Source organism: Salvelinus sp. IW2-2015, linkage group LG18 (assembly GCF_002910315.2).
Source record: "Salvelinus sp. IW2-2015 linkage group LG18, ASM291031v2, whole genome shotgun sequence".
Classification (NCBI taxonomy): domain Eukaryota; kingdom Metazoa; phylum Chordata; class Actinopteri; order Salmoniformes; family Salmonidae; genus Salvelinus; species Salvelinus sp. IW2-2015.
Window position 1 is genome coordinate 18,280,206 of NC_036858.1, and position 25,434 is coordinate 18,305,639.

General features: G+C 44.1%; 2 protein-coding genes and 1 pseudogene across 8 annotated transcripts in view; 1 reads left to right on the forward strand and 2 right to left on the reverse strand.

Annotated features, from left to right (window-relative positions):
• LOC111978770 (rho GTPase-activating protein 23) overlaps positions 1–12,089 on the forward strand; it is an 80,527-nt gene extending 68,438 nt beyond the window's left edge. For 5 of the 6 annotated variants that reach the window (XM_024009008.2, XM_024009006.2, XM_024009009.2 and 2 more), the window contains 8 exons: positions 2,991–3,069; positions 3,215–3,288; positions 3,481–3,570; positions 3,839–3,964; positions 4,740–4,784; positions 6,147–6,246; positions 7,366–7,397; positions 9,218–12,089. In XM_024009008.2, the coding sequence (XP_023864776.1) occupies positions 2,991–3,069; positions 3,215–3,288; positions 3,481–3,570; positions 3,839–3,964; positions 4,740–4,784; positions 6,147–6,246; positions 7,366–7,397; positions 9,218–10,204 (1,533 nt within the window). In that variant the 3' untranslated portion in view covers positions 10,205–12,089. Of the gene's footprint in view, positions 1–2,990; positions 3,070–3,214; positions 3,289–3,480; positions 3,571–3,838; positions 3,965–4,739; positions 4,785–6,146; positions 6,247–7,090; positions 7,116–7,365; positions 7,398–9,217 lie in introns of all 6 variants that reach the window. The other variant, XM_024009010.2, reaches the window with a different exon arrangement.
• LOC111977467 (polyadenylate-binding protein 1 pseudogene) lies at positions 1,042–2,293 on the reverse strand (annotated as a pseudogene).
• Positions 12,090–12,278: 189 nt separating the features above from the next.
• On the reverse strand, positions 12,279–25,229 carry acbd4 (acyl-CoA binding domain containing 4). 2 transcript variants are annotated; one of them, XM_070448362.1, is made up of 11 exons: positions 24,932–25,229; positions 24,579–24,789; positions 24,197–24,317; positions 23,640–23,724; positions 22,724–22,844; positions 22,325–22,573; positions 21,926–22,053; positions 21,568–21,781; positions 21,025–21,245; positions 16,706–16,765; positions 12,279–13,279 (listed from the first exon to the last, which is right to left on the reverse strand). In XM_070448362.1, the coding sequence occupies exons 2-11, from the start codon at positions 24,706–24,708 to the stop codon at positions 13,148–13,150; spliced, it is 1,461 nt and encodes a 486-aa protein (XP_070304463.1). In that variant the 5' UTR covers positions 24,709–24,789; positions 24,932–25,229; the 3' UTR covers positions 12,279–13,147. The 2 variants fall into 2 exon arrangements, with proteins under 2 accessions (XP_070304463.1, XP_023864779.1); XM_024009011.2 differs by having other exon boundaries at positions 21,926–22,083; positions 24,932–25,228.
• Between the last annotated feature and the right edge of the window lie 205 nt (positions 25,230–25,434).

Below are 25,434 nucleotides of genomic sequence, written 5' to 3' on the forward strand. Positions count from 1 at the left end.
AGCAGCAGTGAGGGCTCTTCGATACTGCACGGTACTGTCTTTCCAAGCTAGTCGGAAGACTTCCAGTTTGGTGTGGCGCCATTTCRGTTCCAATCTGGAAGCTTGCTTCAGAGCTCGGGTARTTTCTATATACCAGGGAGCTAGTTTCTTATGACAAATGTTTTTAGTTTTTAGGGGTGCGACTGCATCTAGGGTATTGTGCAAGGTTAAATTGAGTTCCTCAGTTAGGTGGTTAACTGATATTTTTCCTCTGACGTCCTTGGGTAGGCAGAGGGAGTCTGAAAGGGCATCAAGGAATCTTTGGGTTGTGTGAGAATTTATAGCACGACTTTTGATGATCCTTGGTTGGGGTCTGAGCAGATTATTTGTTGCGATTGCAAACGTAATAAAATGGTGGTCCGATAGTCCAGGATTATGAGGAAAAACATTAAGATCCACAACATTTATTCCATGGGACAAAACTAGGTCCAGAGTATGACTGTGGCAGTGAGTAGGTCAAAACCCACTGAGTCGATGATGGCTCCGAAAACCTTTGGAGTGGGTCTGTGGACTTTTCCATGTGAATATTAAAGTTACCAAAAATTTGAACATTATCTGCTATGACTACAAGGTCCGATAGGAATTCAGGGAACTCAGTGAGGAACGCGGTATATGGCCCATGAGGCCTGTAAACAGTAGCTATAAAAAGTGATTGAGTCGGCTGCATAGATTTCATGARTAGAAGCTCAAAAGACGAAAACGTKGTTTTTGTTTTTGTAAATTGAAATTTGCTATCGTAAATGTTAGCAACACCTCCGCCTTTGCGGGATGCGKGGGGCATATGGTCACTAGTGTAACCAGGAGGTGAGGCCTCATTTAACACAGTAAATTCATCAGGCTTAAGCCATGTTTCAGTCAGGCCAATCACATCAAGATTATGATCAGTGATTAGATCATTGACTATAACTGCCTTGGAAGTGAGGGATCTAACATTAAGTAGCCCTATTTTGAGATGTGAGGTATCACAATCTCTTTCTATAATGGCAGGAATGGAGGAGGTCTTTATTCTAGTGAGATTGCTAAGGCGAACACCGCCATGGATATATGATTTACCTGTGGAATGGGAGGCTGGCGGGGGTTGAATTTGGGGTTGGGCAGGGCCATGGCACTGACCATCCTCTGCTTGTACCTGTTGGCCAGGTATTGTTGGCGCTGTGCCTTGCTCTGAGYCGAGGCCAGAGCGGCTTGGTGCACACGATACGGCCATTCATCTCRGTCACAGCCTAGGTGGCCTCCTCGGAGGAAGAGAGGGACACAAAGCCTTTGCTGCGGCCYCCCTCTGTCATTACCTTGTTCTGAATGCAGAAAACTCCTTCCTTAAAATGTGATCATCAAAGGCATCATCCAGGTTCTTTACAAAGAGGTTGATACCTCTGTATCTGGCCTTTTGGGTCAGGCTTCATTTGCCCAAACTTGGGTTTCAGCACAGTCTGGCGCTATGTTTTCTTCTGGGCGCGGCCCACATAGATCCTCCTCCCATTCAGCTCCTTTCTGTTKATCTCATTCACAGCTCTCTGRGTATCCTCATGCCTCTCGAACCCCCTCGACTTCCCACTATCATCATAAACTTGACACTCACGGTTGGTCCATGTTTTTCAAAAAGCTCAATTAGCTTCTCATCGTTCATGTCTCTGCCAAGGTTGTTGACAAACACGTTGTTGAACTCTCTGGTCTTGTCTCCAAGTTCATCTGGCCTCTTGCTCTTTTTGATCATCCAAGCAACATGCCATTGAGTTTCTCAATGGCTCTAACAGCAGTCTCCTGGGTCTCGTACTGGATATAACCATAGCCCCTTGGATTTCCCATTCTCGTCACAAACTACCTTGCTAGAGTTGATGTCTCCAAATGCTGAGGTCTCATACAAATTCTTATTTCCATGGACTTTTTGTCCAGGTTGTTGATGAAGAGGTTTCCCACCCCGCTCTTCCTCAAGCTAGGGTCAGGGTCAGACSTCATGCGCAGATATCTTCCTTCAAGCATATCATTGCTGAACATGAGCAGGGCACGCACGCTCAGCACCAATTAAAGTTAACGTAGGCATAGCCAAGGGAACGATGGGTAACCCGATCCCTTCATACATGGACAGAAATGATTGGTCCAGCCTCACTAAACATCTCAATTATGTCTGCCTCAGTGATGTTTTGGTGGAGGTCACCAACATACAAGGACTTCATTTTGAAGATTTTGGATCTAATTTACATGTGTTGAGGCTAGTTCAAGAGCACAGAATGACAGGTGAATGAACAGGTGTCATGTGTTGGAACCCCCGGAACTCCTTCGTTTGTGATGTCATAAGTGATGATGCATCAAATGCAATTCTGATGTGCCATCTTTATTTTATTGCTTCATAGTCGTGTAGTTTACAGGATTTACATTGCAAACAGAAACATTTCAATTTGATTTAAATAAAGAAACAAACAAATAAATACATTTACCTTCATCTTTATTTTGTAACAGTTTGGGAAGTCCGAGAGAGAGAAAGATAGAAATGTATGATTTGTTGTAACATGATGAGGCATCACRCAAGTTCAGTAGCTACATGACTCTGGTTCCCAGAGTAGCCCTCTACATGATCGTCACCAGACTCTTCACCAACCAWCTCCCTGACCACATTCCTCTGATCAAGCCGTGTTCTGTCCCTCTCCATCTTTGGAGGATGCATGCACTCAAAGACTTGACCTCTATCGGTTGACCTAACTACAGCTAGGCTACTCGTGATGATGTATTGTTGTTTTTTTTTTGCTTTTGAAACGCTTTGAGATTATGAAAAGCGCTATAGAAAGGTAATAAATTATTATGATTAATTATTATTATTACATCTATCCATTGATGCTTGGCGTGTATGTGAAACAAACTTTTTTGGGCGGTGTTAGATTGATTGACAGGTAAAGAAAAAAAGAAAGACAGAAAAGAAAGGTAAACTATAAGACTTGTTCTTCTCGCGTCCACAGAGATGGCAGGACCTGAATGTGATCAGCAGTCTCCTCAAGTCCTTCTTTAGGAAACTACCAGAACCCCTGTTCACTGATGGTGAGTCCAAACTTAATACGCGTGTGTGCATGCGTGAGTGTGTGACTGCTCTGATGACTGTGTGTTTGTTCTCGCTGTGTGTGTTTGTGTGTGAGTGTGTGCTAGTGTGTGTTTTACCCCTACTCACTACACCTTCTGTCTGCAGACAAGTATAATGACTTTATTGATGCCAACCGGCTAGAGGACTCAGGGAACAGGCTGAAGAGCATGAAGAAACTGGTATGTGGCTGAAAAGTATATACTAAAGTATATACTTTAATTTGGGCTTACAGTATTTGACCCCTCTCTCGTTCTGTCTCCATTATATGTGTCTCTCCATCCCTCAATTCCTCTGTATCTCTTTCTCCCTGCATCCATCCCTCTATACCCCTCTCATTTTGTATATTCTTCACCCCCTCTTCTCTCTCTAAGATCCATGATCTTCCAGACCACTATCACCACACTCTAAAGTTCCTGGTCTGTCATCTGAAGACAGTYGCGGATCACGCCGACAAGAACAAGGTAAGAACTGCTCTCTGGTCTGCTCTTTKAATATGGGAATTTCTTCATATCTACATTAGTTGACTTTACAATTATAACACTGTATATCTCCCTTTCCCCTCTTGTCATCTGTATATTTTTTGTTTTCTCGCTCACTCTTTTTATATCCTTACTATTGCACCTGTCTGCATCTCTTCCCTCTTCCTCAACATGTTACTTTCTCTCTCTTCGTCCTTCAATCATTCTGTCCCTGCCCTCCTATTTCCCCCTCATTATTCCRTCTCTCTAGATGGAGCCCAGGAACCTGGCTCTAGTGTTTGGTCCCACTCTGGTGCGTACCTCGGAGGACAACATGACCGACATGGTCACCCACATGCCCGACCGCTACAAGATCATCGAGACGCTCATCCTGCATGTAAGAACTGCAGTCGTTCACCATCTGATTACTCAGTGGTCAGCTAATGAACATCAGACCCAGGCATCATTCCAATCAGTCTCCTATCAGTGATTTTGTACATTTACATTTTTAGTAATTTAGCAGACACTCTTATCCAGAGCGACTTACCGGAGCAATTGAGGTTAAGTGCCTTGCTCAAGGGCACATCGACTGATTTTTCACCTAGTCGGCTCGGGGGTTCAAACCATCGACCTTTTGATTACTGGCCCAACGCTCTTGACCACTAAGCTACCTGCCACCCAGGCTTATACATTAGGAAGGAACTGGATAGATTTCTGTTAGAAATTACCACGGAAAAGTAACTTGGCTAATTTGGGGAACAGTTCTATCACCTACAAACTTAATCTAAATGTAACCCTTGCCCACAATGGTGGGCTAGTTGGCACTGCCTTTACAGGGCACAGGAGGAGAATCTCCATTCATTCCCATCTGAACCTAGGGTGTGGTTGACCATGGCAGACAGACCTCCCACTCTGTCCCTGGCTACCCAGGGAATACAGTAGTACCATAGCTATAGAGTTCCGTTAGGAGGACCAACCATTATAAATAGCCTGTATCCCACATTATGCCGACGAAGGGAACATCGGTAGATTTTTCACTTAGTCAGCTTGGGGTTTTGAACCAGCGACTTTTCGGATACTGGCCCAACGCTCTTAACCACTAGGCTACCRGGCACCCTATTGTTACAGTGTTACATTGTAATGACACTCCTTTTTCTTTCTCTATTTTTCAGCACGACTGGTTCTTCCGTGATGGAGAGGTGGATAAGGATGAAAAGGTATMTGAATGGGCAAGAAATTCCATAACGCCAACCTAAAGAAAAAGTATTTTATTAATAATGTGGTCTTCTTTATCGGTCTTACTGTATCCGTCCGTCTGTTTACGGTTTATAATAATAATATATTTATTTTATATAGCGCTTTTCATTGTACAGGTAATCTCAAAGACGCTTAATAACAAAAGTACATGTAGGTCTTGGCCTGGACAATGGTCTTCAACAGCAGCTGGTGTGTCCAGGTCTCATCCAACTATGTGCAGCCCACCAACTCCGGTGGGCTGCACATAGGACAAAGCCTACAACAGTATCCACTTCACTATCCACTCTCAGCACTTTCCTCCTCCWCGCTTTTCTCAGCTCCTCGGATGCCCTGAAACAGGCTTGAGTGGGGGGAATRAGTGGTCACATCCACCAGGGGAGAGGACAAGTTAGTATGACAGGTCCGGATCATCAAGCCTGCCCTTGCCATCCACAGCTTCTCTGCAGACTCCGTGGGTAGATACTCCTCAAACAACATGTAACACCCACTCGGGTAAAGCCGGCATCATCATTTTGCAAGGGCGCCAGAGGCTCATTACACTTCAGTTATTGGGATAATCCAACCTTGGAATGAGAGATCAACTCAAAACTACAAAAAGCCTCTGTGATGTCCAAGCTAGCTAGCCTATGGGTTATCTTGACCAAACTAGCTGACTTGCCGGTCTTATGACACCGTTGAATCGATATTTAAGTGATAATGCCCTAGAAGCCGGTGTTTGGAGGATATATTGGCKCGGGTGTTGTTAGGCCAGAGACGAAGTCACTCTCCATCACTCTCCTTCTAGGAGAGTGATGGAGTGCTGCATCAGATGGCCTGGTCTCCACAATCACCCGACCTCAACCCAATTGAGATGGTTTGGGATGAGTTGGACAGCAGAGTGAAGGTAAAGCAGCCAACAAGTGCTCAGCATATGTGGGAACTCCTTCAAGACYGTTGGAAAAGCATTCCAGGTGAAGCTGGTTGAGAGAATGCCAAGTGTGCAAAGCTGTCATCAAGGCAAAGGGTGGCTACTTTGAAGAATCTGAAATATAAAATATATTTTGATTTGTTTAACACTTTTTTGGTTACTACATGACTCCATATGTGTTATTACATAGTTTTGATGTCTTATTCTACAATGTAGAAAATAGTGAAAATAAAGAAAAKCCCTTGAATGAGTAGGRGTGTCCAAACTTTGAATTGGTACTGTATGAAAAACCCCACAAATGCTGTCAAAAACACATCTGTTAAATCAGTCTTTATGGCTGTCGTTATGTCTGTGGTCATGTCTTTCTTCCTGTCTTTTTCACTTGAATGTCTGTTGTGTTGCTGTGCGTCTYCAGGCCCCTGTGGATATTAAGAGGGATATGCAACCGGTCCCCAACATCGATCACCTGCTCTCCAACATCGGGAGAACAGGGCTGCCTGGAAGTGAGGCTTCAGGTGAGGGGACATGAAATCATATAAATAGAATTTGAACAAACAGAAGTTGATGCTAGATAGTGAAAAATGCCTTTTTGCTAAACTAATGTCCAGAAGTAATCAAGGCACTCTCATTTAGTGAAATGTTTTTGTCACCCTGATAAAGGCCTTTGTAGCCGCAACGTGTCAGTGAGTTTTTAATTATTTTTTAATTGTTATTCTTGCTATGCATAAGACGTAAAAAAAAAAAAAAGGCTTTGGAATTTTTCCACTACATGAGATTACCTTGATTACTTCTGGACATTTTTTGCACAAAGGCTTCTCAGCATTGCTCAGTATCCCGCATCAACTACGGTTTGTTCTATAGTATTTCATCCCATGATTAAAGAGCACCTCATAGYATACAACTATAACCAAAGAAGAGCTCCTCTCCTGTGTGTCTATAGAAATATAATTATTTAATTCTATAAGTCTGTTTTTCTGCATTTTTATGTTCTAAATGCTTTACATGGTATGTAGGAGGACTGCAGAACTCACCTCAGCTCATCCACCACTAATGTGGAGCACCTAACTCTGGGTTGTGGACTTAATTTGAGCATGATCTTTTATACAGTTCCCTTACTGTAACATTCCCTATAACAATTAACTCGTTTCACACCATGCATTTCAATGAAGATGTCGTCTCTGAAATTCAGTGGACTTTGCACTTTTCTCTTGGCATTTGCAGTCTGTGGCTGTGCTTTACTATCCTACTATGTTTGGCTTGGTTTCAGCCTGTGTAGGCCTACTGTATACTTACTGTATACTTACTGTGTTTCCCACTTTCTCTCTCTTTCTGGACCTTTCTGCCCCCATATCCTCCTAGCTGAGCCTGTGGATCAACCTCTTCGGTAGGAGCAGGACTCTACCTCCAACGTAGTGTGTGTGTGTGCGTACCTTGTATGTGAGAGAGAGAGTAAGTGTCTGTGACATTCTGTTCGTGTAACCTTGGTTTGGAAGCCTATCCACATATATCTATATCTCCATTTCTCTCTCTGGGAGTGATGTCATGAATATTGTGCTGGGATATCTAATGTGCTGTGACTGCCGTAGACCCCCATGCTACTTCACTTACGTGACCCTAACCTTCATCTTATTCAGATTCCACCACCAGCGATTCACCTAAGGATAAGGTAAGCAATGCATTACTCTGAACATAATTTGATATACAGTGCATTCAGAAAGTATTCTGACCCCTTGACTTTTTCCACATTTTGTTAAGTTATAGCCTTATTCTAAAATTGATTCAATATTTTTTTTCACTTAATCTACACACAATACCCCATAATGACAAAGCGAAAACAAGTTTTTAGAAATCTTAGCAAATGTATAAAAAAAAATACAAACAGATACCTTATAAGTATTCAAACCCTTTGCTATGAAACTTKAAATTTAATCAAATGTATTTATAAACCCCTTTTTACATCAGCCGATGTCACAAAATGCTATGCAGAAAATGAGCTCAGGTGCATCCTGTTTCCATTGATCATCCTTGAGATGTTTCTACAACTTGATTGGAGTCCARCTGTGGTACATTCAATTGATTGGACATGATTTGGAAAGGCACACACCTGTCTATATAAGGTCCCACAGTTGACAGTGCATGTCAGAGCAAAACCCAAGCCATGAGGTCGAAGGAATTGTCTGTAGAGCTCCGAGACAGGATTGTGTTGAGGCACAGATCTGGGGAAGAATACCAAAACATTTCTGCAGCATTGAAGGTCACCAAGAACACAGTGGTCTCCATCATTCTTAAATGAAGAAGTTTGGAACCACCAAGACTCTTCCTAGAGCTGGCCGCCCAGCCAAACTGAGCAATCGGGGACAAGGGCCTTGTCAGGGAGTGGCAAGAACCTGATGGTCATCTCTGACAGAGCTCCAGAGTTCCTCTGTGGGGATGGGAAAACCTTCCAGAAGGACAACCATCTCTGCAGCCACCACGAATCAGGCCTTATGGTAGAGGGCCAGATGGAAGCCACCCTCAGTAAAAGGCACAAGAGCCCGCTTGGAGTTTGCCAAAAGGCACCCAAAGTACTCTCAGACCATGAGAAACAAGATTCTCGGTCTGATGAAACCAAATTGAATCTCTGTTGGCCTGAATGCAAAGCGTCACGTCTGGAGGAAACCTGGCACCATCCCTACAGGGAAGCATGGTGGTGGCAGCATCATGCTGTGGGGATGTTTTTCAGCGGCAGAGACTGGGAGACTAGTCAGGATCAAGGGAAAGATGAAAGGAGCAAAGTACAGAGAGATCCTTGATGAAAACCTGCTCCAGAGCACTTAGGACRTCAGACTGGGGCGAAGGTTCACCTTCCAACAGGACAACGATACTAAGCACACAGCCAAGACAATGCAGGAGTGGCTTCAGGACAAGTCTCTGAATATCCTTGAGTGGCCCAGCCAGAGCCCAGACTTGAACCCGATCAAACATCTCTAGAGACCTGAAAATAGCCYTGCAGCGACYCACCCCATCCAACTTGACAGAGCTTGAGAAGATCTGCAGAGAAGAATGGGAGAAACTCCCCAAATTCAGGTGTGCCAAGCTTGTAGCATCATACCCAAGAAGATTTGAGGCTGTACTCGTTGCCAAAGGTGCTTCAATAAAGTACTGAGTAAAGGGTCTGAATACTTATGTAAATGTGACATTTCAGTTTTTTGCAAAAAAATCTAAAAACCAGTTTTTGATTTGTCATTTTGGGGTATTGTGTGTAGATTGATGAGGGGGGGGGGGACAATTTAATCAATTTTAGAATAAGGCGGTAACATAACAAAATGTGGAAAAAGTCAAGGGGTCTGAATACTTTCAGAATGCACTGTAATTGTCATCCAGACCTGGGTTGAATGCGTTTTAGCCCGGGTTTGCACGTTTGGGACTATTTCACTGGTTCCATTGTACAGAGCATAAGCCATAGTAAKCACTGAACCTCTGACTGATCCTGGATCTGTGTTTTAGTGCACATGGGGTTCCAAGAAGGACCTGAGTGCCAGGGACTTCCTCCCGTTGTCAATCATCTCCGCCGTCACCCGGAAACGCAAGATACGCCCCATCTCCCGCCCCCTGAGCAGCAGCACTGACGAAGACTCCGAACATGAGCCAATCAAAGCCAGCAACTACGGGGRAGGGGGAGGAGCCAAGGAAGATYAGYAGGAAGGGGTTGGAAAAGGATGCACCCCTAATGGAACTGAGAAAGTGGAGGAAAAGGGAGAAGAGAAGTGTAGGAAGAGGATAGAGGCAAAACAACAGTCTGACAGAGGAAGAGAGAAGGAGGGAGAAGGGAAGAAAGAAGGGAGTGCGAAAGATAAAGAAGGGGTGGCATCCCCCAAACCTCATCCTAACAGCTTCCCCTACACACACTACCAACCCACCACCACCAGCCCTAGCCCCCCAGTAGAGCCCTCAGTCTCCCCACATTCAAAGCTCCTCGGCCTGGCCCGAGGACGCYCCGCTGTTCCCTCCTGGCTCTCCCCTTCCAGACAGCCCGGCCCTAGCCAACCTTATGACACCCAGAAAACACAACAGCCGCAGTTGGAACAGCAGCCACTGCCAGTGCAGTATAGGAAGACAAGGGGAGGAAGGGCAAGGCCCCAGTCAATGAATTTGGATATGGTGATGGGTAAGGGGGAGGGGGGAGTTGGGAGACGGGGAGATAGGGTGAAGGTGGTAAGAGCCACAACAGAAGTGCAACGTCACCGCAGCAGTTCAGTTGGTGTTCCTCAGGGGTGTGTTGTCGCATCCCTCAAAGTTCAAAGGAGTTCACGCCTAGCCTCTGCTCTAGCCCCATCTCCAGTCTCTTCTCTCTCTCCCCCTCTCCCTTCCTCCTCCTTTTCCCCTTCATGGACAGATCAGGGCTCCCTTGGTTCTACTGTTGTCATGCGGAGGTCGGCCCTGGAGCCTCGAGACAAGCGGAAAGCCTGGCGCCGCCACACGYTTGTGGTCTAACCTCGCTAAGGAAACCTCATGGGTTCAGTTAGTGATTCATTGTAGATGCCCACTCGAAAGTACAGCCCTTTACACACATATTACACAAACACACTCTCCATTGCGAGTATCGACAGGTTCAAAGCGTAATGCCATACATAAGTAGTCTCAAGGGTCATAGTCTAATTGCGGGTTATAGGCATTGAAGCTTTTAAAGGCAATTTCCAGGGCCTCCCGAGTGGCGCAGTGGTCTAAGGCCCTGCATCACAGTGRTAGRTGTGCCACTAGAGATCCTGGTTTGAGTCCAGGCTCTGTTGTAGCCGGCCCCAACCGGGAGCGCAATGGGGCGGCGCACAATTGGCCCTGCGTCGTCCAGGTTAGGGGAGGATGTGGCCATCGTGCTCTAGCGATTCCTATGGCGGGACGGGCGCAGTGTACGCTGACYCGGTCGCCAGGTGTACGGTGTTTCCTCCGACACATTGGTGCGGCTGGCTTCCAGGTTAAGTGGGCATTGTGTCAAGAATCAGTGCGGCTTGGCTGGGTTGTTTCGGAGGACGCATGGRTCTCGACCTTCACCTCGCCCGACTCCATATGGGAGTTGCAGCGATGGGACAAGACTGTAACTACCAATTGGATACCACGAAAATTGGGGAGAAAAAAAGGGTAAAAAATAATAATTAACTGACATATGCAGCGTTTACTATGAATGGGATCTCCGGGAACGCAGGAACAATGCCTTAAAAGCCGCAATGCCTATACCCTGCAATCGTTTTGAATCCCAGCATAAGCCTACGCTGTCGACTTTAAACCCCAACAGCACCCACTTTTTCATACTATTATGCTGTCCCAGCTGTACAAGTTTGGTTCTCTTTCCAGTTTTATGGTTCGGGATGGCACGATAGTGGAAAATTTTATTTAAGGACCAGCATAGGCAATGTGTTAGCATCTAGTTAACTTGTTAGCATCTTCTCCATAGACTAGTACTGCCCACCCTGCCCTTTACTYAGCTCTTCCAAAGCCCCACTGTGGATCAACAGGGAACTACATGGATCCCTCAGGACAAAATACATGCATTGGACTAAGTTTTACTCCTCTGGAACTCTAAACCCATGTGGGCCACTGTGCCAAAGCTTCCTTGGACAATTGAATATGATAACGCATGTTCCAAATATGGGGGATCTTACATATGCAAAGCCTACGTGTTTTAACACAAGCCTATTGTATCTGCCTGTGCATGTGGAGGACCCAGACCTCTCTTCAGTCCTCCATTGCAGGAAAAAGGTGTCTATGGCAGCTATTTTAAGTCATGCCAAACTCATTTTGACAATTGGGGCCATTCAATCATATCAATACTSGGAAGCCAAGAAAGGCAGGATAAAAAGAGTTGAGAAGCACTTACACACACAGATTCTCACACATGCCAAGAGTTGCTCCGGTTGTTATCAGTATTACAGAGACAGCATTTTCATTTTGAGCAGTTGATGAAGTGGTGGTTTGGAGATACCTCGGTCCTCCTCTGAAAAATTTCTCCCATGATCTAAAGAACCCTGGAGTCTTAACTGTTTTAAGGTTTTCATTTTGCYTTTTAGATATTTTTCCTGTTTCTTCTTTCATGTACTGATCATTATGAACCATAGTTATAAACTGGGTCTGAAAACCAACGTGGAGATGAAGATTAACCAAACTGCACTGCCAACCAATGTCCTCCTAGCTACCCACTCCATGGTCTCTTCCATAGCTATACGACTCAATCTCTCCCTGTCTGTCTGTGTGTGCCCATGTGCATGTACTGTATGTCCGTGGGTGATTGTGCGTGGACCAATTTTGTAACAGTTGTACAAAGCTTGTTAAGTTAACCTGTGTATATATTATACATAATATATTAAATTATTTGTTTTGAAATTTGCAGGTGACTTTATTCATTCTTTGGTCAAAGACTGGCATCTTCCATTAGATATAAAGAACCCCCTCCCCCCCAATGTCATGTCATTCTTAGCCGTTGGCAACACCTGCAGTTCGAAAGTGTCTTGCTTCTTTCTATCCACATTTCAAAATGAGTCCTTTTCTTCTATATATATCCTCACAACTGTAAGAATTCACATTCTCAGACCATATTTATTTGAAATCATTCACTACACCAGGGCTGTTCATATAACAACAGCTTGAAAAATTATTATCTTTCAACCATTGGTGMCTAAGTAGAATAATTTCTCCTTACATATCAACGTCTATCTCGTGTGCATTCCGGAGCAATTGCCAATGCACTCATATCCAATTCTGTGCCCCACTGAAATCATTGMATCAAATATAATCTGAGAAAAGTGCTTATTCATCCCAATTATTTATTTGAAAACAATTCTGTGATTTAAGATTAAATAYCTATAAATTAAATCATGATTTATTAGTGTTAGTGAGGGGACAAGGAACACCAAAGTGGATCAGGGTCCCGTATRCAAAAAGCGTCTCAAGAATAGCAGWGTCTGATCTCGAATCATTATGARGATCTCTTTCCACTATGATCTAAAAGGCAAWCTGATCTTATGTCAGTACTCTTTGTGAATACGGGACCAGATCCTTCAACCTGAAGGTTAAAAGAACAGCACAGSATGTGACACATTTGTCATTTAAACATGTTCAGGTTTCTCCCAATACTTGAGCAATGTACATAACAGTACTGAAGAAAGTGAGAGACTTTCTCCTCTAATAACGTCCTATAGGACTGCCAACAACTTCTTCCAGTGGATTCATGTGGAAATACACAACCTCCATTGTCCCATATATGTTTGTGATGTCTCCTATGATCATTGTCACACCAATGACCATAGGAGTTTGCAAGACACCAAAAACAGATCTGCTAACGACCTCCATTGTCCCATAGAGTCCTATTGAAATAAAAAAGAAATACTTCTTCCTCCAATGGATTCCTAAGGGGGGGATATGGGACTACTTTGTGGTCCGTTGGCTTCAAGTAGAGATACGGGCCTTCTTTTGGCCCTTCCGCAGTAGAAAGACTATGCCCTGAGCCACCAGGGGCCACAGCAGCAGAAGCAGCATCGTCCGTCCTGATACTTCAGGGAACGGCCACCAACTCTCCTCCTGGGAAGAACATATGGGACATTTAGGGRGACAAACCTGAAAACGTACAGTATTCTAATAGGAATGAATTCATAACTGCTGTAGAGGATGTGTCGGCTTTTGATCCAGCCAAGTATTAGCATGCCCGATCCCACTTATGACTGTCTTGATTAGTTGAACCAAGTGTGTTCAAATCAAATTGTATTTGTCACATGCGCCGAATACAACAGGTATAGACCTTAGAATGAAATGTTTACGTACAAGCCCTACACCAACAATGCAGTTAAGTTACATCAGCTGRGGAGAGCATGATCACACAGTCGTCCAGAACAGCTGATGCTCTCATGCATGTTCAGTGTCACTAGCCTCGAAGCGAGCATAGAAGTAATTTAGCTRGTCTGGTAGGCTCGTGTCACTGGGCAGCTCTTGGCTGTGCTTCCCTTTGTAGTCTGTAATAATTTGCAAGCCCTGTCACATCCYACGAGCTTCAGAGCCGGTGTAGTATGATTCGATCTTAGTCCTGTATTGATGCTTTGCCTGTTTGATGGTTCGTTGGAGGGCATAGTGGGATTTCTTACAAGCTTCCGGGTTAGAGTCCCGCTCCTTGAAAGCGGCAGCTCTACCCTTTAGCRCAGTGCAGATGTTGTCTGTAATCCATGGCTTCTGGTTGGGGTATGTACTAGGGATGCACCGATATGACATTTTTGGCCGATACCAATATCCAATATTTTCCTTGCCAAAAAACGATACTGATAACCGATAACTATTTAACTGTATTAGAATACTTAAAAGGTTAACCGAAAGTTAACACACACATGGACGCAGCGGTCTAAGGCACTGCATCTCAGTGCAAGAGGCATCACTACAGTCCCTGGTTCGAATCCAGGCTGTATRACATCCGGCTGTGATTGGGAGTCCCATAGTGTGGCGCACAATTGGACCGGCGTCATCCGGGTTTGGCCGGGGTTGGCCGTCATTGTAAATAASAATTTGTTCTTAACTGACTTGCTTAGTTAAATAAAAGGTTACACACACACACACCACACAGACCAAAACGTTATTTTGTTGCCATTTACGTATGTCCCCAAACCTATTTCTTTCACTTACTTGCTGTGCTGTTTCACTGTTCATTTGTTCAGTCATTTCATTCTCAACCAGGATTTCATCATACATGTCAAGCAGTGAAGTTTCAGCTCTGTCTGTCTTCCCCGGTGCGCACTGTCTCTGTGTCCGTTTCCATCTTGTCCAGCTGTGTATGTAACATTTCACGTAAACTCTTTTTTGTTTGCATCAAAGTATCGGTCCTTGTACCTAGCATCGAGCATGGTGGTGACACAGTGAAGAGGCTCAGAGAGAATGCCACCAAATCACTTGTTCACAGCCTCGAGTACTTTTGTAAGTTTTAACCCCACGGTCTGTCAGCTGTTTTGTTGAGCAGGRGTTTCAATATCATGACAGAGGGTATCGCGTCTGCTGCAGACGCAGTTGATGAGCTTATTTCTCGAGTCAGTTGTTCGAATGGTGCTAGGAGTGTGTTCATGTTTCCAAGTTTCAAACATGTTCTCAAATGCCATTGAAATGGCAGCAGCGGTATGAGAACCAGCAGATTCTAGAGCATACAATACGGCTTTCCTCAGTACGAAATCCTCGTCAACCCACTGTGCTGTCAGACTCAGCATGCTCACGGGGCTGACGTCGCTGGTCCAAATGTCAGTTGTGAAGCTAATAGCAGCGACGCCCATAGCACGTAGCTCAAAGATGTGTGTTTCAACAATACTGTGTAACTCCGGTAGGGCAACATCTGAAAAATAGTGTGTACAGAGGCTCGACCAGTCAGTGAAAGCCAACATCATCCACGACAGAGGACGGTTGATTGTCAGGGGGAATGAATTCCATTATCTTGGCGTTAATGGATTTCGCCTTTGAGTTGTCTTCCTGAAATGTTCTTACTCTTTCAAATGACTGCTCGACTTGAACGTGTTTAGTTGTTGGAAGTGTGCGCTTAGTATTTTTCTGCTTTTATTCTGTGTAGCMKTGTATTTTCCATGGCATCATTACGTCATCTACTTACGTTATATAGGTATGCAAGTCAGCTTTGACATCGGTTTTGCACATCAGTGTTAAACTAGACATCGGGCCGATACCGACATTATTAGCTAATATCGTCRGATTCCGATATGGTCACCGATATATCGTGCATCCCTAGTATGTACGTACAGTCACTGTGGGGACGACGTCATCGATGCACTTATTGATGAAGCCAGTGACTGATGTGGTGTACTCCAATGCCATCGGAAGAATTCCGGAACATATTCCAGTCTGTGCTAGCAAAACAGTCCTGTAGCATAGCATCTGCTTCATCTGACCACTTTTTTTATTGACCGAGTCACTGGTGCCTCTTGCTTTAATTTTTGCTTGTAAGCAGGAAACAGGATATAATTATGGTCAGATTTGCCAAATGGAGGGCGAGGGAGAGCTTTGAAAGTGTCTCTGTGTGTGGAGTAAGGTGGTCTAGAGTTGCTGGTAGAAATTTGGTAAAACGGATTTAAGTTTCRCTGCATTAAAGTCCCTGGCCACCAAGAGCGCCGCCTCTGGATGAGCGTTTTCCTGTTTGCCTATGGCGGTATACAGCTCATTGGGTGCGGCCTTAGTGCCAGCATTGGTKTGTGGTGGTATGTAGACAGTTAGGAAAAATACAGATGAAAACTCTAGGTAGATAGAGTATCTCATGATAAGCTGTAGAACACACTACCTCGAGAAAACCTCGAGACTTCCTTAGATATCGTGCARCAGCTGTTGTTTAAAAATATACATAGACCGCCTCCACTTATCTTACCAGAGGCTGCTGTTCTATCCTGCCGATAGTGTATAACCCGCCAGCTATATGTTATTCATGTCGTTGTTCAGCCCCGACTCAGTGAAACATAAGATATTACAGTTTTTAAATGTCCTGTTGGTAGGATATACGTGCTTTTAGTTCGTCCAATTTATTATCCAGTGATTGTACGTTGGCCAATAGTACCGATGGCGACGGCAGATTAGCCACTCGTCGGCGGATCTGATCTCCTTCCGCGATATCTTTTCAGTCTCGTTCTCCTGCYAATGACGGGGATGAGGGCCTGTTCAGGTGTCTGGAGTAAATCCCTCGTCCGACTCYTTAAAGAGAAATTCTTCGTCCAGTTCAAGGTGAGTAATCGCTGTTCTGATTTCCAGAAGCTCTTTTCGGTCATAAGAAATGGTAGCAGCAACATTATGTACAAAATAAGTTACAAACAGTGCTGGGACTGGGGGAAAAACCCTGCACACCCTTTACAGTAGCTCTCCAGGACCTGAGTTTGTGACCACGCTACTGTTACTGCACAAACCACAATGAGCATATTGCCAAAAGCTAGTAAGACAGAGATAAATAGATGCACATTGAATTTTCGGATACCTCCACACCCTTACCTCTGATTGGGCGGCTGAGGRAGCACACTGAAGACATGGTCTCCAGTCTGAATTCTGGGCCTGGTGATGGGATACATTGGTGAATACACAAAATACTCCAATACTTTTAAATATATGAAGGTATTCAACATACAGTATGTATTTGACCAAGGRCTAGAACGTATAAGAAAGAAAATGCCAGATGGTCGGTCGTCAGTAGTTGCTTTCCCGCTCAACTTCACCGCTCATTACAGAAAGATACACCCATAGAGATGTACTAGAGAGCTAATGTATTTCTAATGGCCTCTTGTGACAGCATGGGCAGCACCATTGAGGGTAAAAAAAAAATATATATAATAACTAACACCCTACCCTTGTACTTGCCTTTCTTGCACTAACACTTGCACTTGTCTTTTCTTACTAGCATTGACTTTGCAGATTTTTTTGGTAAAATATTTTTACAGTAGCTAGGTTTCCATCCAATTGGCGAAAGACTTTCATGCAAATCCAGGCTGCATCACTTCCAGCAATGATTGGGAGTCCCGTAGTGTGGCACACAATTGGCCCAGCATCGTCCGGGTTTGGCCAGGGTAGGCAGTCATTGTAAATAAGAATTTGTTTTCAACTGACGTGCCTAGTCAAATAAAATAAAAAATCTAAAATCCGCATTAAAGAAAATATGCACATTTTCCCACTAGTGGTGTGTTTCCACTAAACTGACTTGTTGCGGATAAATATCACTGCGTGATGACGTAGTGCACACAAAATGTACATTTTTTGCTTAAATTCATTTACCGAATAAAAAATCTCATTCAATTTGTTTCCATCGCATTTCCAACTTGCGTTAAATAGCAAATGTGCCTACTCTGGTCTTGCACGTGCACTCTAGCCAACAGCTGGCAGATACYGTGCGGGTAGGCTGTGCAGGTAGGCTAATCTACATGATGAGATTATTATGGATAAGAGCGAGAATATTTGTATTTGTCAAACGGCAGTCAAGTATCGATCATCATGTCACCAGAATAAGACCCTCGATATTTATTGGAATCGAACATCAAGCTCATCARCGTGCACTTTCACCACCCTGTGAAGTTCATAATAACTTATTTCATCTGTAGCCTAATAAACTCCCGAGTCGTAGTGGGAGGGCCACACATCATATCATTGTGTGACRCCAAGTTTACTTCGATATGATGGTTATTATATCAATATTTGCGCATAAAAGCCGTTTCTACCGCCATTTCCCGTATAATAAGTTTTACAGACCAAATAATCCCACCATGTCAAACGAAGAAATGATCTGTCGGCATTTATAAAATTGTACCGAAACAGCTGTCATGATTGTTTTTTTTATACGTTATACGTTTAAACTCACAAAAACTGTGGATGAAAATGTGGTTAGTGACTGTGATACGTGGTTGTCTTACCTAGCTACCTTAAAGGGGAATGGAAACATTTTACAAGGTACGTCAAATAAAACAATCTATACAAATCCTATGTGACCTGCATGTTTGTCATATACACATTTCRACTTTGAATATTTTGATAAAATGCTAATTTGGGACTGGGTTCCGCCATTACAATTGCCATGGTAACGACGCTACCATCAACGGCATCGGTTGGATAGAACAATTTGGAACGTTGATTTCTGATGGCTTTTACAGTAAGGAGTGACAGCTCTCTCATCTCAATAGTATGCAAAATGACTATGAAATGCAAGACATATTTGCATTAAACTCGTGATGCCTAATGTCCAGTATAGCTTGTTCAAATCTTGTTAAAATTCTAAATAAACAAATAATCACTTTTATTATCGAAGTACAGTAGCTACAGTTGGTGAAGCACCTAGTTGCTACCATCTTGCCTGTGGATGGAGGGACTCCATGTCTTGGAGAGGCGGCAGCGCACGCGGTAAGCTTCACCTGAATAACTGGGCCTGTGAGCATATTGCTCCCAATAAAACATCTCTATTTTTGAATTCAAGCCTCAATTTTGAATMTATTCCTCTTTTTCAACAGTGTTCAGGTCTCCATCTCTTCAAGCATACTGGTGGCCACATTATTTATAGGACGACTTGGGWGAATGATGATCCACGACAGGCATTCTCAGTATATCAGGAGAAGCCCATATTTCCGATGGCTAACGCTAATACATCCTAACAAAATACACCCATATGACTGGCGTGCAAATGTGCCTCTCTGCACCTTGTAAATTGTAAAGAGTTGCCTAGACCCATAGCCGATGCGAAAGGTTGACTATACATGCCAGGCCTATAGGCTATGGGTAGATGCATTAGGATATATTTTGGATTATAAACTGGGTGGTTCGAGCCCTGATTGGCTGACAACCATGGTATATCAGACCGTATACCACGGGTACGACAAGACTTATTTTTACTGCTCTAATTACACTGGAAACCAGTTTATAATAGCAATAAGGSACCTCGGGGGTAAGGGCTGTCCCCCCGTCATCTCAACTGACAAATTCGCTGCAGTAGGTCCAGCTAGTCTGTATTCTGTTTTAAAAAGAATGGAGCAAAATATCAGAAATATATATATATATATGATAATGCAAAGGCATAATATCAAATAAATTGCTGAAGAGTTTGAAGGGGGGAATAGTATGAAAGTGAGAGTAGTACAGCTAGTGCGATATAGTGTGATGAAGATGAAATTGACAACCATTTGGAACATAGAAATTACCCGCAATAATAATAACATTGCAATAATACTATTTAGCCAAAAAATGAAGGTTAAGAATGAGCTTCTAACTACACTAAGCATTTCTCTTTTGCCAAGATAATCCATCAATCTGACAGGTGTGGCATATCAAGAAGGTGATTAAACAGCAATATCATTACATAGTAGTACCTTGTGTTGGGGACAATAAAAGGCTACTCTAAAATGTGCAGTTTTGTCAGATAATACAATGTCATAGATGTCTCAAATTTTSAGMAATTGTGTAATAGCCATGCAGACTGCAGGAATGTCCACCAGAGCTGTTGCCAGAAAATAACATTTACATTTCTCTACAATAAGCTGCCTCCAATGTCYTTTTAGAGAATTTGCTGTTGTCAACGTTGTGAACAGAGAGCCCGACYYTGGCGGTGGGGTTATGGTATGGGCAGGCATACGCTACGGGCAATGAACACAATTGCATTTTATCTATGGCATTTTTTATGCACAGAAATACCGTGACCAGATCCTGAGGCCCATTGGCGTGCCATTCATCCCACGCCATCACCTCATGTTTCAGCATGATAATACACGGCCTCATGTCGCAAGGATCTGCACACAACTCCTGGAAGCTGAAAACAACATTCCACAATCAACAGCCTGATTAACTCTATGTGAAGGAGATGTCGCGCTGCATGAGGCAGATGGTGGTCACACCAGATACTGACTGGTTCTGATCCACACCTACTTTTTAAAATTTTATTTAAGGTATCTGTAACTAACAGATGCATATCTGTATTCCCAGTCATGTGAAATCCATAGATTAGGGCCTAATGAATGAATTTCAATTGACTGATTTCCRTATATGAACTGTAACTCAGTAAAATCTTTGAAATTGTTGCYTTTACATTTTTGTTCAGTATAGGTACGTGATCTCTAGTCTTCACTGTTGTCCTGCGCATTTACGTACCTCCACTTGCCTTTTAGCTCATCCTCTACTCTTGTGAAGTCCCAGGAAAAGCTAGGCTGCGCTCTAATATATTGGCACCCTTGCACAATTCACTATTGCTTCTAAAATAATAAGAACATTTTTGAGGGTGTTCACACGTGTTTTTGTTTTATTTAGAAATGCACAGGGCCAAGAAAAAATAAATCTAAATGATTAGCCAGTTTAGGTCCATTAAGTAGTACATTGTACTAAACCTCTAGTTAAAACTTATTTCATGAATGTTTATGCCTTACTATGAATAATAATTGCAAGAAATTGGTAATTTAGGGGTGTTTCGATTCCTGTAATGAATCGAAACATGATGAATGTAAGATGAAGATGAATGTAACTCACTCTGGATAAGAGTGTCTGCTAAATTACTAAAATGTTTAATCTCCATTCTCTCTATTCAACTCTATGGATATGTAACAGTATAACTTTAAACCGTCCCCTCGCCCCGACACGGGCGCGAACCAGCGACCTTCTGCACACATCAACGGTCGCCCACGAAGCATCGTTACCCATCACTCCACAAAGGCCGCGGCCCTTGCAGAGCAAGGGGTGGTCCTACTTAAGTCTCAGAGCAAGTGACGTAACTGATTGAAACGCTACTAGCGCGTACCCGCTAACTAGCTAGCCATTTCACATCCGTTACAGATACATCAAATCATAACTACCTGTGCTGCAGCTAGTCTCTCCACTGCCTCCAGTCTCTCCATGACGCTCCGCATGTCCTCCCTGAGCCTCCGTAGGGCCAGCAGGATCTGCTGCTGCACCTGGATGTCCTGCAGCCTCTCAGCCCCTCCCTCTGAGCCGTCTCCTCCCCCTCGGCCAGCCCCTCCCCCTGCCCCCAGGGCCTCTCTCCCCGCCCGTCTGTGGCTGCCTTGGGGAACACCACCTAGGCATAGTGCATATGTGTAATTGGCATATATGCCACATGCACGTCACACACACACAACAGGAATACTTGCAAACACACACACACACATGTTCATTCACACACTCTCTCTGGCTCTAACACAATTACATAGAATTCTGTATCTCACCCCCCTTCATCTGCACAGATTGAAAAATACTTGAAAAATGAAAATAATATGGTGGACTCACTATTAAGCTGGCTTTCACCTGTTCCGCTCTTTTTTAGATCAGTGCAATGAAGGAGAAAAGGCAAGGAGAGGACAGATATTTTAGGAAAATGAGAYGAAGAGCCTTTAACTCACGTTCTCTCCATCCGTGGTCCCTCATCCCGTCTCTTCCTGCATCCCGACRCCTCCTCATGGGCGGTCCCCCTCCATCCCCCGCCCCCTCTCCACCTTGCCCTGCCCCCACCTGCGTTGCCTGGCAGACCGTCTCTGTGTGATTGGCTTGGACTGAGGAGGGCTCCGAGTAAGCATGGCCGTTATGGAGGCCGTTTGACTTTGACTTGGGGACAACCTGTGTATAAACAAACACACACACACACACATACATACAGAATACGGTCCTTTATTTGGATCCACTTACAAAGAACCCAGAGAACAACAACTTAGATTAAACTCGCATTCTTGTAAAGTCCCATTATTTCAGGCCCTACGGTACCTTGATAWTGTCCAGCTTTTCCACAGAATCCACAGAGTCAACGAAGATCTCACTCTCTGAGTCACTGGTCAACAACAACACCTCAGGCGACCCCATGGCCTCAGACGGAACAAGCTCAGGAACAGGCTCTGGAAAGAGGAAGCCTTGTACATTTGGCCCTGTGTAACCATTGTGAGACATATCAACAGTAGTTAGGAGAAAGTCAGTTGTGTTGAATAGAAAATGCATCAAGTTAGCTACAAGTGGGTAAATATCCATTTGCCTATCCATCCGTCCATCCATCCATCCATCTGGTATGGGTTCTATGGAGTGACAGTATTTTCTTGCCTGGGTGTAGCTACCCTCTAGCTTGGCAGGATTTAGTCTCTTGAAACAGAGAGAGGTGAGCATGACTCTTACCCTGGGGTTCACCGTTGAAGGTGACTGGTTGTTGTTGTGTCTGACTGGGCACCTCTTCTGGGACAGGCACCTTCTCTGCGAGGGCCACCTCTTCCAGGGTAGGTACCTCCTCTGTGACGGGTTCTTCTCCTGGGACAGGCACCTGCTCCAGGGCAGGCTCTTCATCTAGTGCAGGGTCCTTATCTGGGAGGGTCTCCCTCTCTTGTTCAACCTTCACTGGACTGGCTGCCTTGTCAAAGCCCTTAACGTCTACGCAAGCACGCACACACACACAGTAAATCAAAGTCCATTTGAGCATATTGTGACCTTATATGACTGAGGCTCAGATAACATGCAGGGAATGTTTTCTTTCAACACCAACAATACAGATAGTGGTCTAAAGTCCAGTAGTACACTGACCTTCTCTTAGGTCCAGCAAGGTGTCTGGTGGCCGGGGCATGTCGTGGATGACCACGTAAAGGGGCTCAAAGTGGTGGAACAGTGATGCAGTCTTCTCATTGATGGGCATTGTGTCAATAACCTACACGGGAGACATTTTTTCTCTCAATTGGGGCTCTTTATGTGAATGCATGTATATGCTATAAGATAACATTTCATTTTTATATGATGGACAGTATCGCAGGAGGAATTGATTAACTAAACAACAGGGTCAGTATTTATATCTCAGATCAGGCAGGACTGCTCAACTACGATACATGTTCTCTTTCCGATAGATCATAATGAATAAGATTACATTGACGGGGGACATGATCCGAGAGATCAACAATCATACTTTGAGATGTTGTGATTATGGGCCCCAAGGCTTTTATTCCCATCCCCAAAAGAAGATACAGGGTGGTTGTGGTGTGCATGTTTATATTCAAAAGTAGACTCGGCGATGCACGTGGTAAACAGCAATATCGTGTCGATTTCTGCAACAACTTAAGAGTGTTGAAGCGCGGGGCTAAACTTCTTTGCAGTTTTGGTCCCGTAGCTACAACGTTGTAGCAGCGTGAAGCGCACCCACGCACACGCGCAGATACTCTGTGCGACCGTGTGAGATCACAGTCTTGCATTGATCATCTCAATATCTGCGGTGATGCTCGTGGCAACGTCAAAACGCTGTCTACCTTCAGTCTAAACACATACAATATGATGGCCCACGGACCAACACTGGCCCCTGTTAGGTTGCTGACCAGTCCCTCGGTTAGCTGGCACTGATTTAGACGGTTCTAGAGTGCTAGTTTTAATGTTAGCTGTTCCTGGTATAAAAAAGGTAGAGAAGCACATATGTTTATRTGGACGTGCATGAAGGAGTAGGACGACTCAGCTGTACCTCTTGTGCCACTTTCTTCATCTCATCCACGTACGCCGCCATGGCACTCTCACTGCTCATCTCCCCTAATCGGCTCCAGGCATCCCTATGGATACAAAACGACACCAAAACAGTGTTCTCTAGCTAACATCTCTCTGTATCATCTTCGTACCACTGTTAGTATATCATTTGAAAAAGAGCACCACCCAATGGACTACGAGTGAGGTGTTAGTTTGGTAAGGAACAATCACCGTTAGAGGGGGAATAACTCCATCCTGTACAACAGCAGCACACATGCACTTGAGAAGTAACAGTGAATAGTAAAGGATTGTGAAAGCTGTCAGCAGTTGTAGTGCCAGTCCAAACGCTAARGAGCTAAAACCACGCCTGGTGTAGAGGCGCCTGCCAACTGAAACACTCTTACCTGGCTCAACTAGTTTGGCTCGAGGTAGAAGTRGTCCCTAACAGATCTTGGATCAAATTACACTCCTACATCATTACCTACTAAATATGTACATTCACCCACGCAGACACACATATACAGCCTCTCATATCCACTTGTGCAGACACACACTCACCATTTATAGCGACCTACTGGGTCCCAGAAGCCTGGTCGAGACACTGTGCAGGGTCCGCACACCGCCTGCTTGTACAGGCAGTAGAACCGCAGCATCACTTCATAGGGGGGCCGGTAGGCACCTGCAAGAGTTATTCAGTTGTTATTCAGTGTCTATTACACTTTGGTTGACCTACATGTGGGTAAGCCTTGTGTAAAAGAGTAGCAGTAGCTGATCAATAAAATCYCTGGTTGGGCCTAATGAGCTTTCAGCTAAGCACTCAATGGAGCTTTGTTGACAAAACACAACAACTAATTATATGTCTATACACTGCCAATTCTGTTATATGATATCACTGGAATTAAATAGATATAGGTTATGTCCCTGTATACTAGTCGCCCACCACTTTTGGGAAGGTTTTGAATGACGTCGACAGCGGCCTGGAAGCGTTTCTGGTGGTCCACCGACTCTGCCATAACTGGAACTGGCATTGCAAACTGCCGTCTCTCTATGAAGGCACAGCCCTGTGGCATTCAACCGGGGAAGCGACAAGGGACTGCMACGATGTCCTTCGCCAACTCAAACCAACGACGAATCAATAGGACTGAAACGAGCTGMAAAGGCACATAATTCGATGACATAACGAATGATATGGTAAGTTAGCAAGCCTGCTGCTGGTTCAAACACAATAACAAACAACATTGATAAGCATTGAGTCGCCAACCAGATTGAGTACCAACCGGTTAGTCCACTTGCCTTTTCTAGTTGGTGCCTCCGAATCTCTGCTCAAATCACTTGTAGTCGCCCCGTCTTTTTATCATGACAGCAGCACCGAACACGCTTGTAAAAACGTTGTTGACAGATATGAGATGGCAGGTTTTCAAGAACATTTAAAACGCCAAAATTACAGATATGCAAAGCTAATGTTGCAGATGATAAGTGTACTATTTGAGTCAAACGAATTAATAAAGTTGTTTGTCGAGACCTTCAATATCCTTTACTTCGTACAGTTGCAGAGTGGTCTTCCGTGTTGGGTCACATGGCAACATGTGGCTACGCCCTCTCCAAAGTGATTTGCGCGATGTGCGTGTCGGTGTAAAATAATAAATACATTTCTTGATTGGTTCAATGTTAATAATTTTCATGCACAGTGCACACTATATAAGCAAAAACAATAATACGTTGCAGCACAATTTTGTCAATTTTAGCAAGCTATTATTATTTTACAGTGTTTAGAAGGGCTATTGTCATATAAAAGW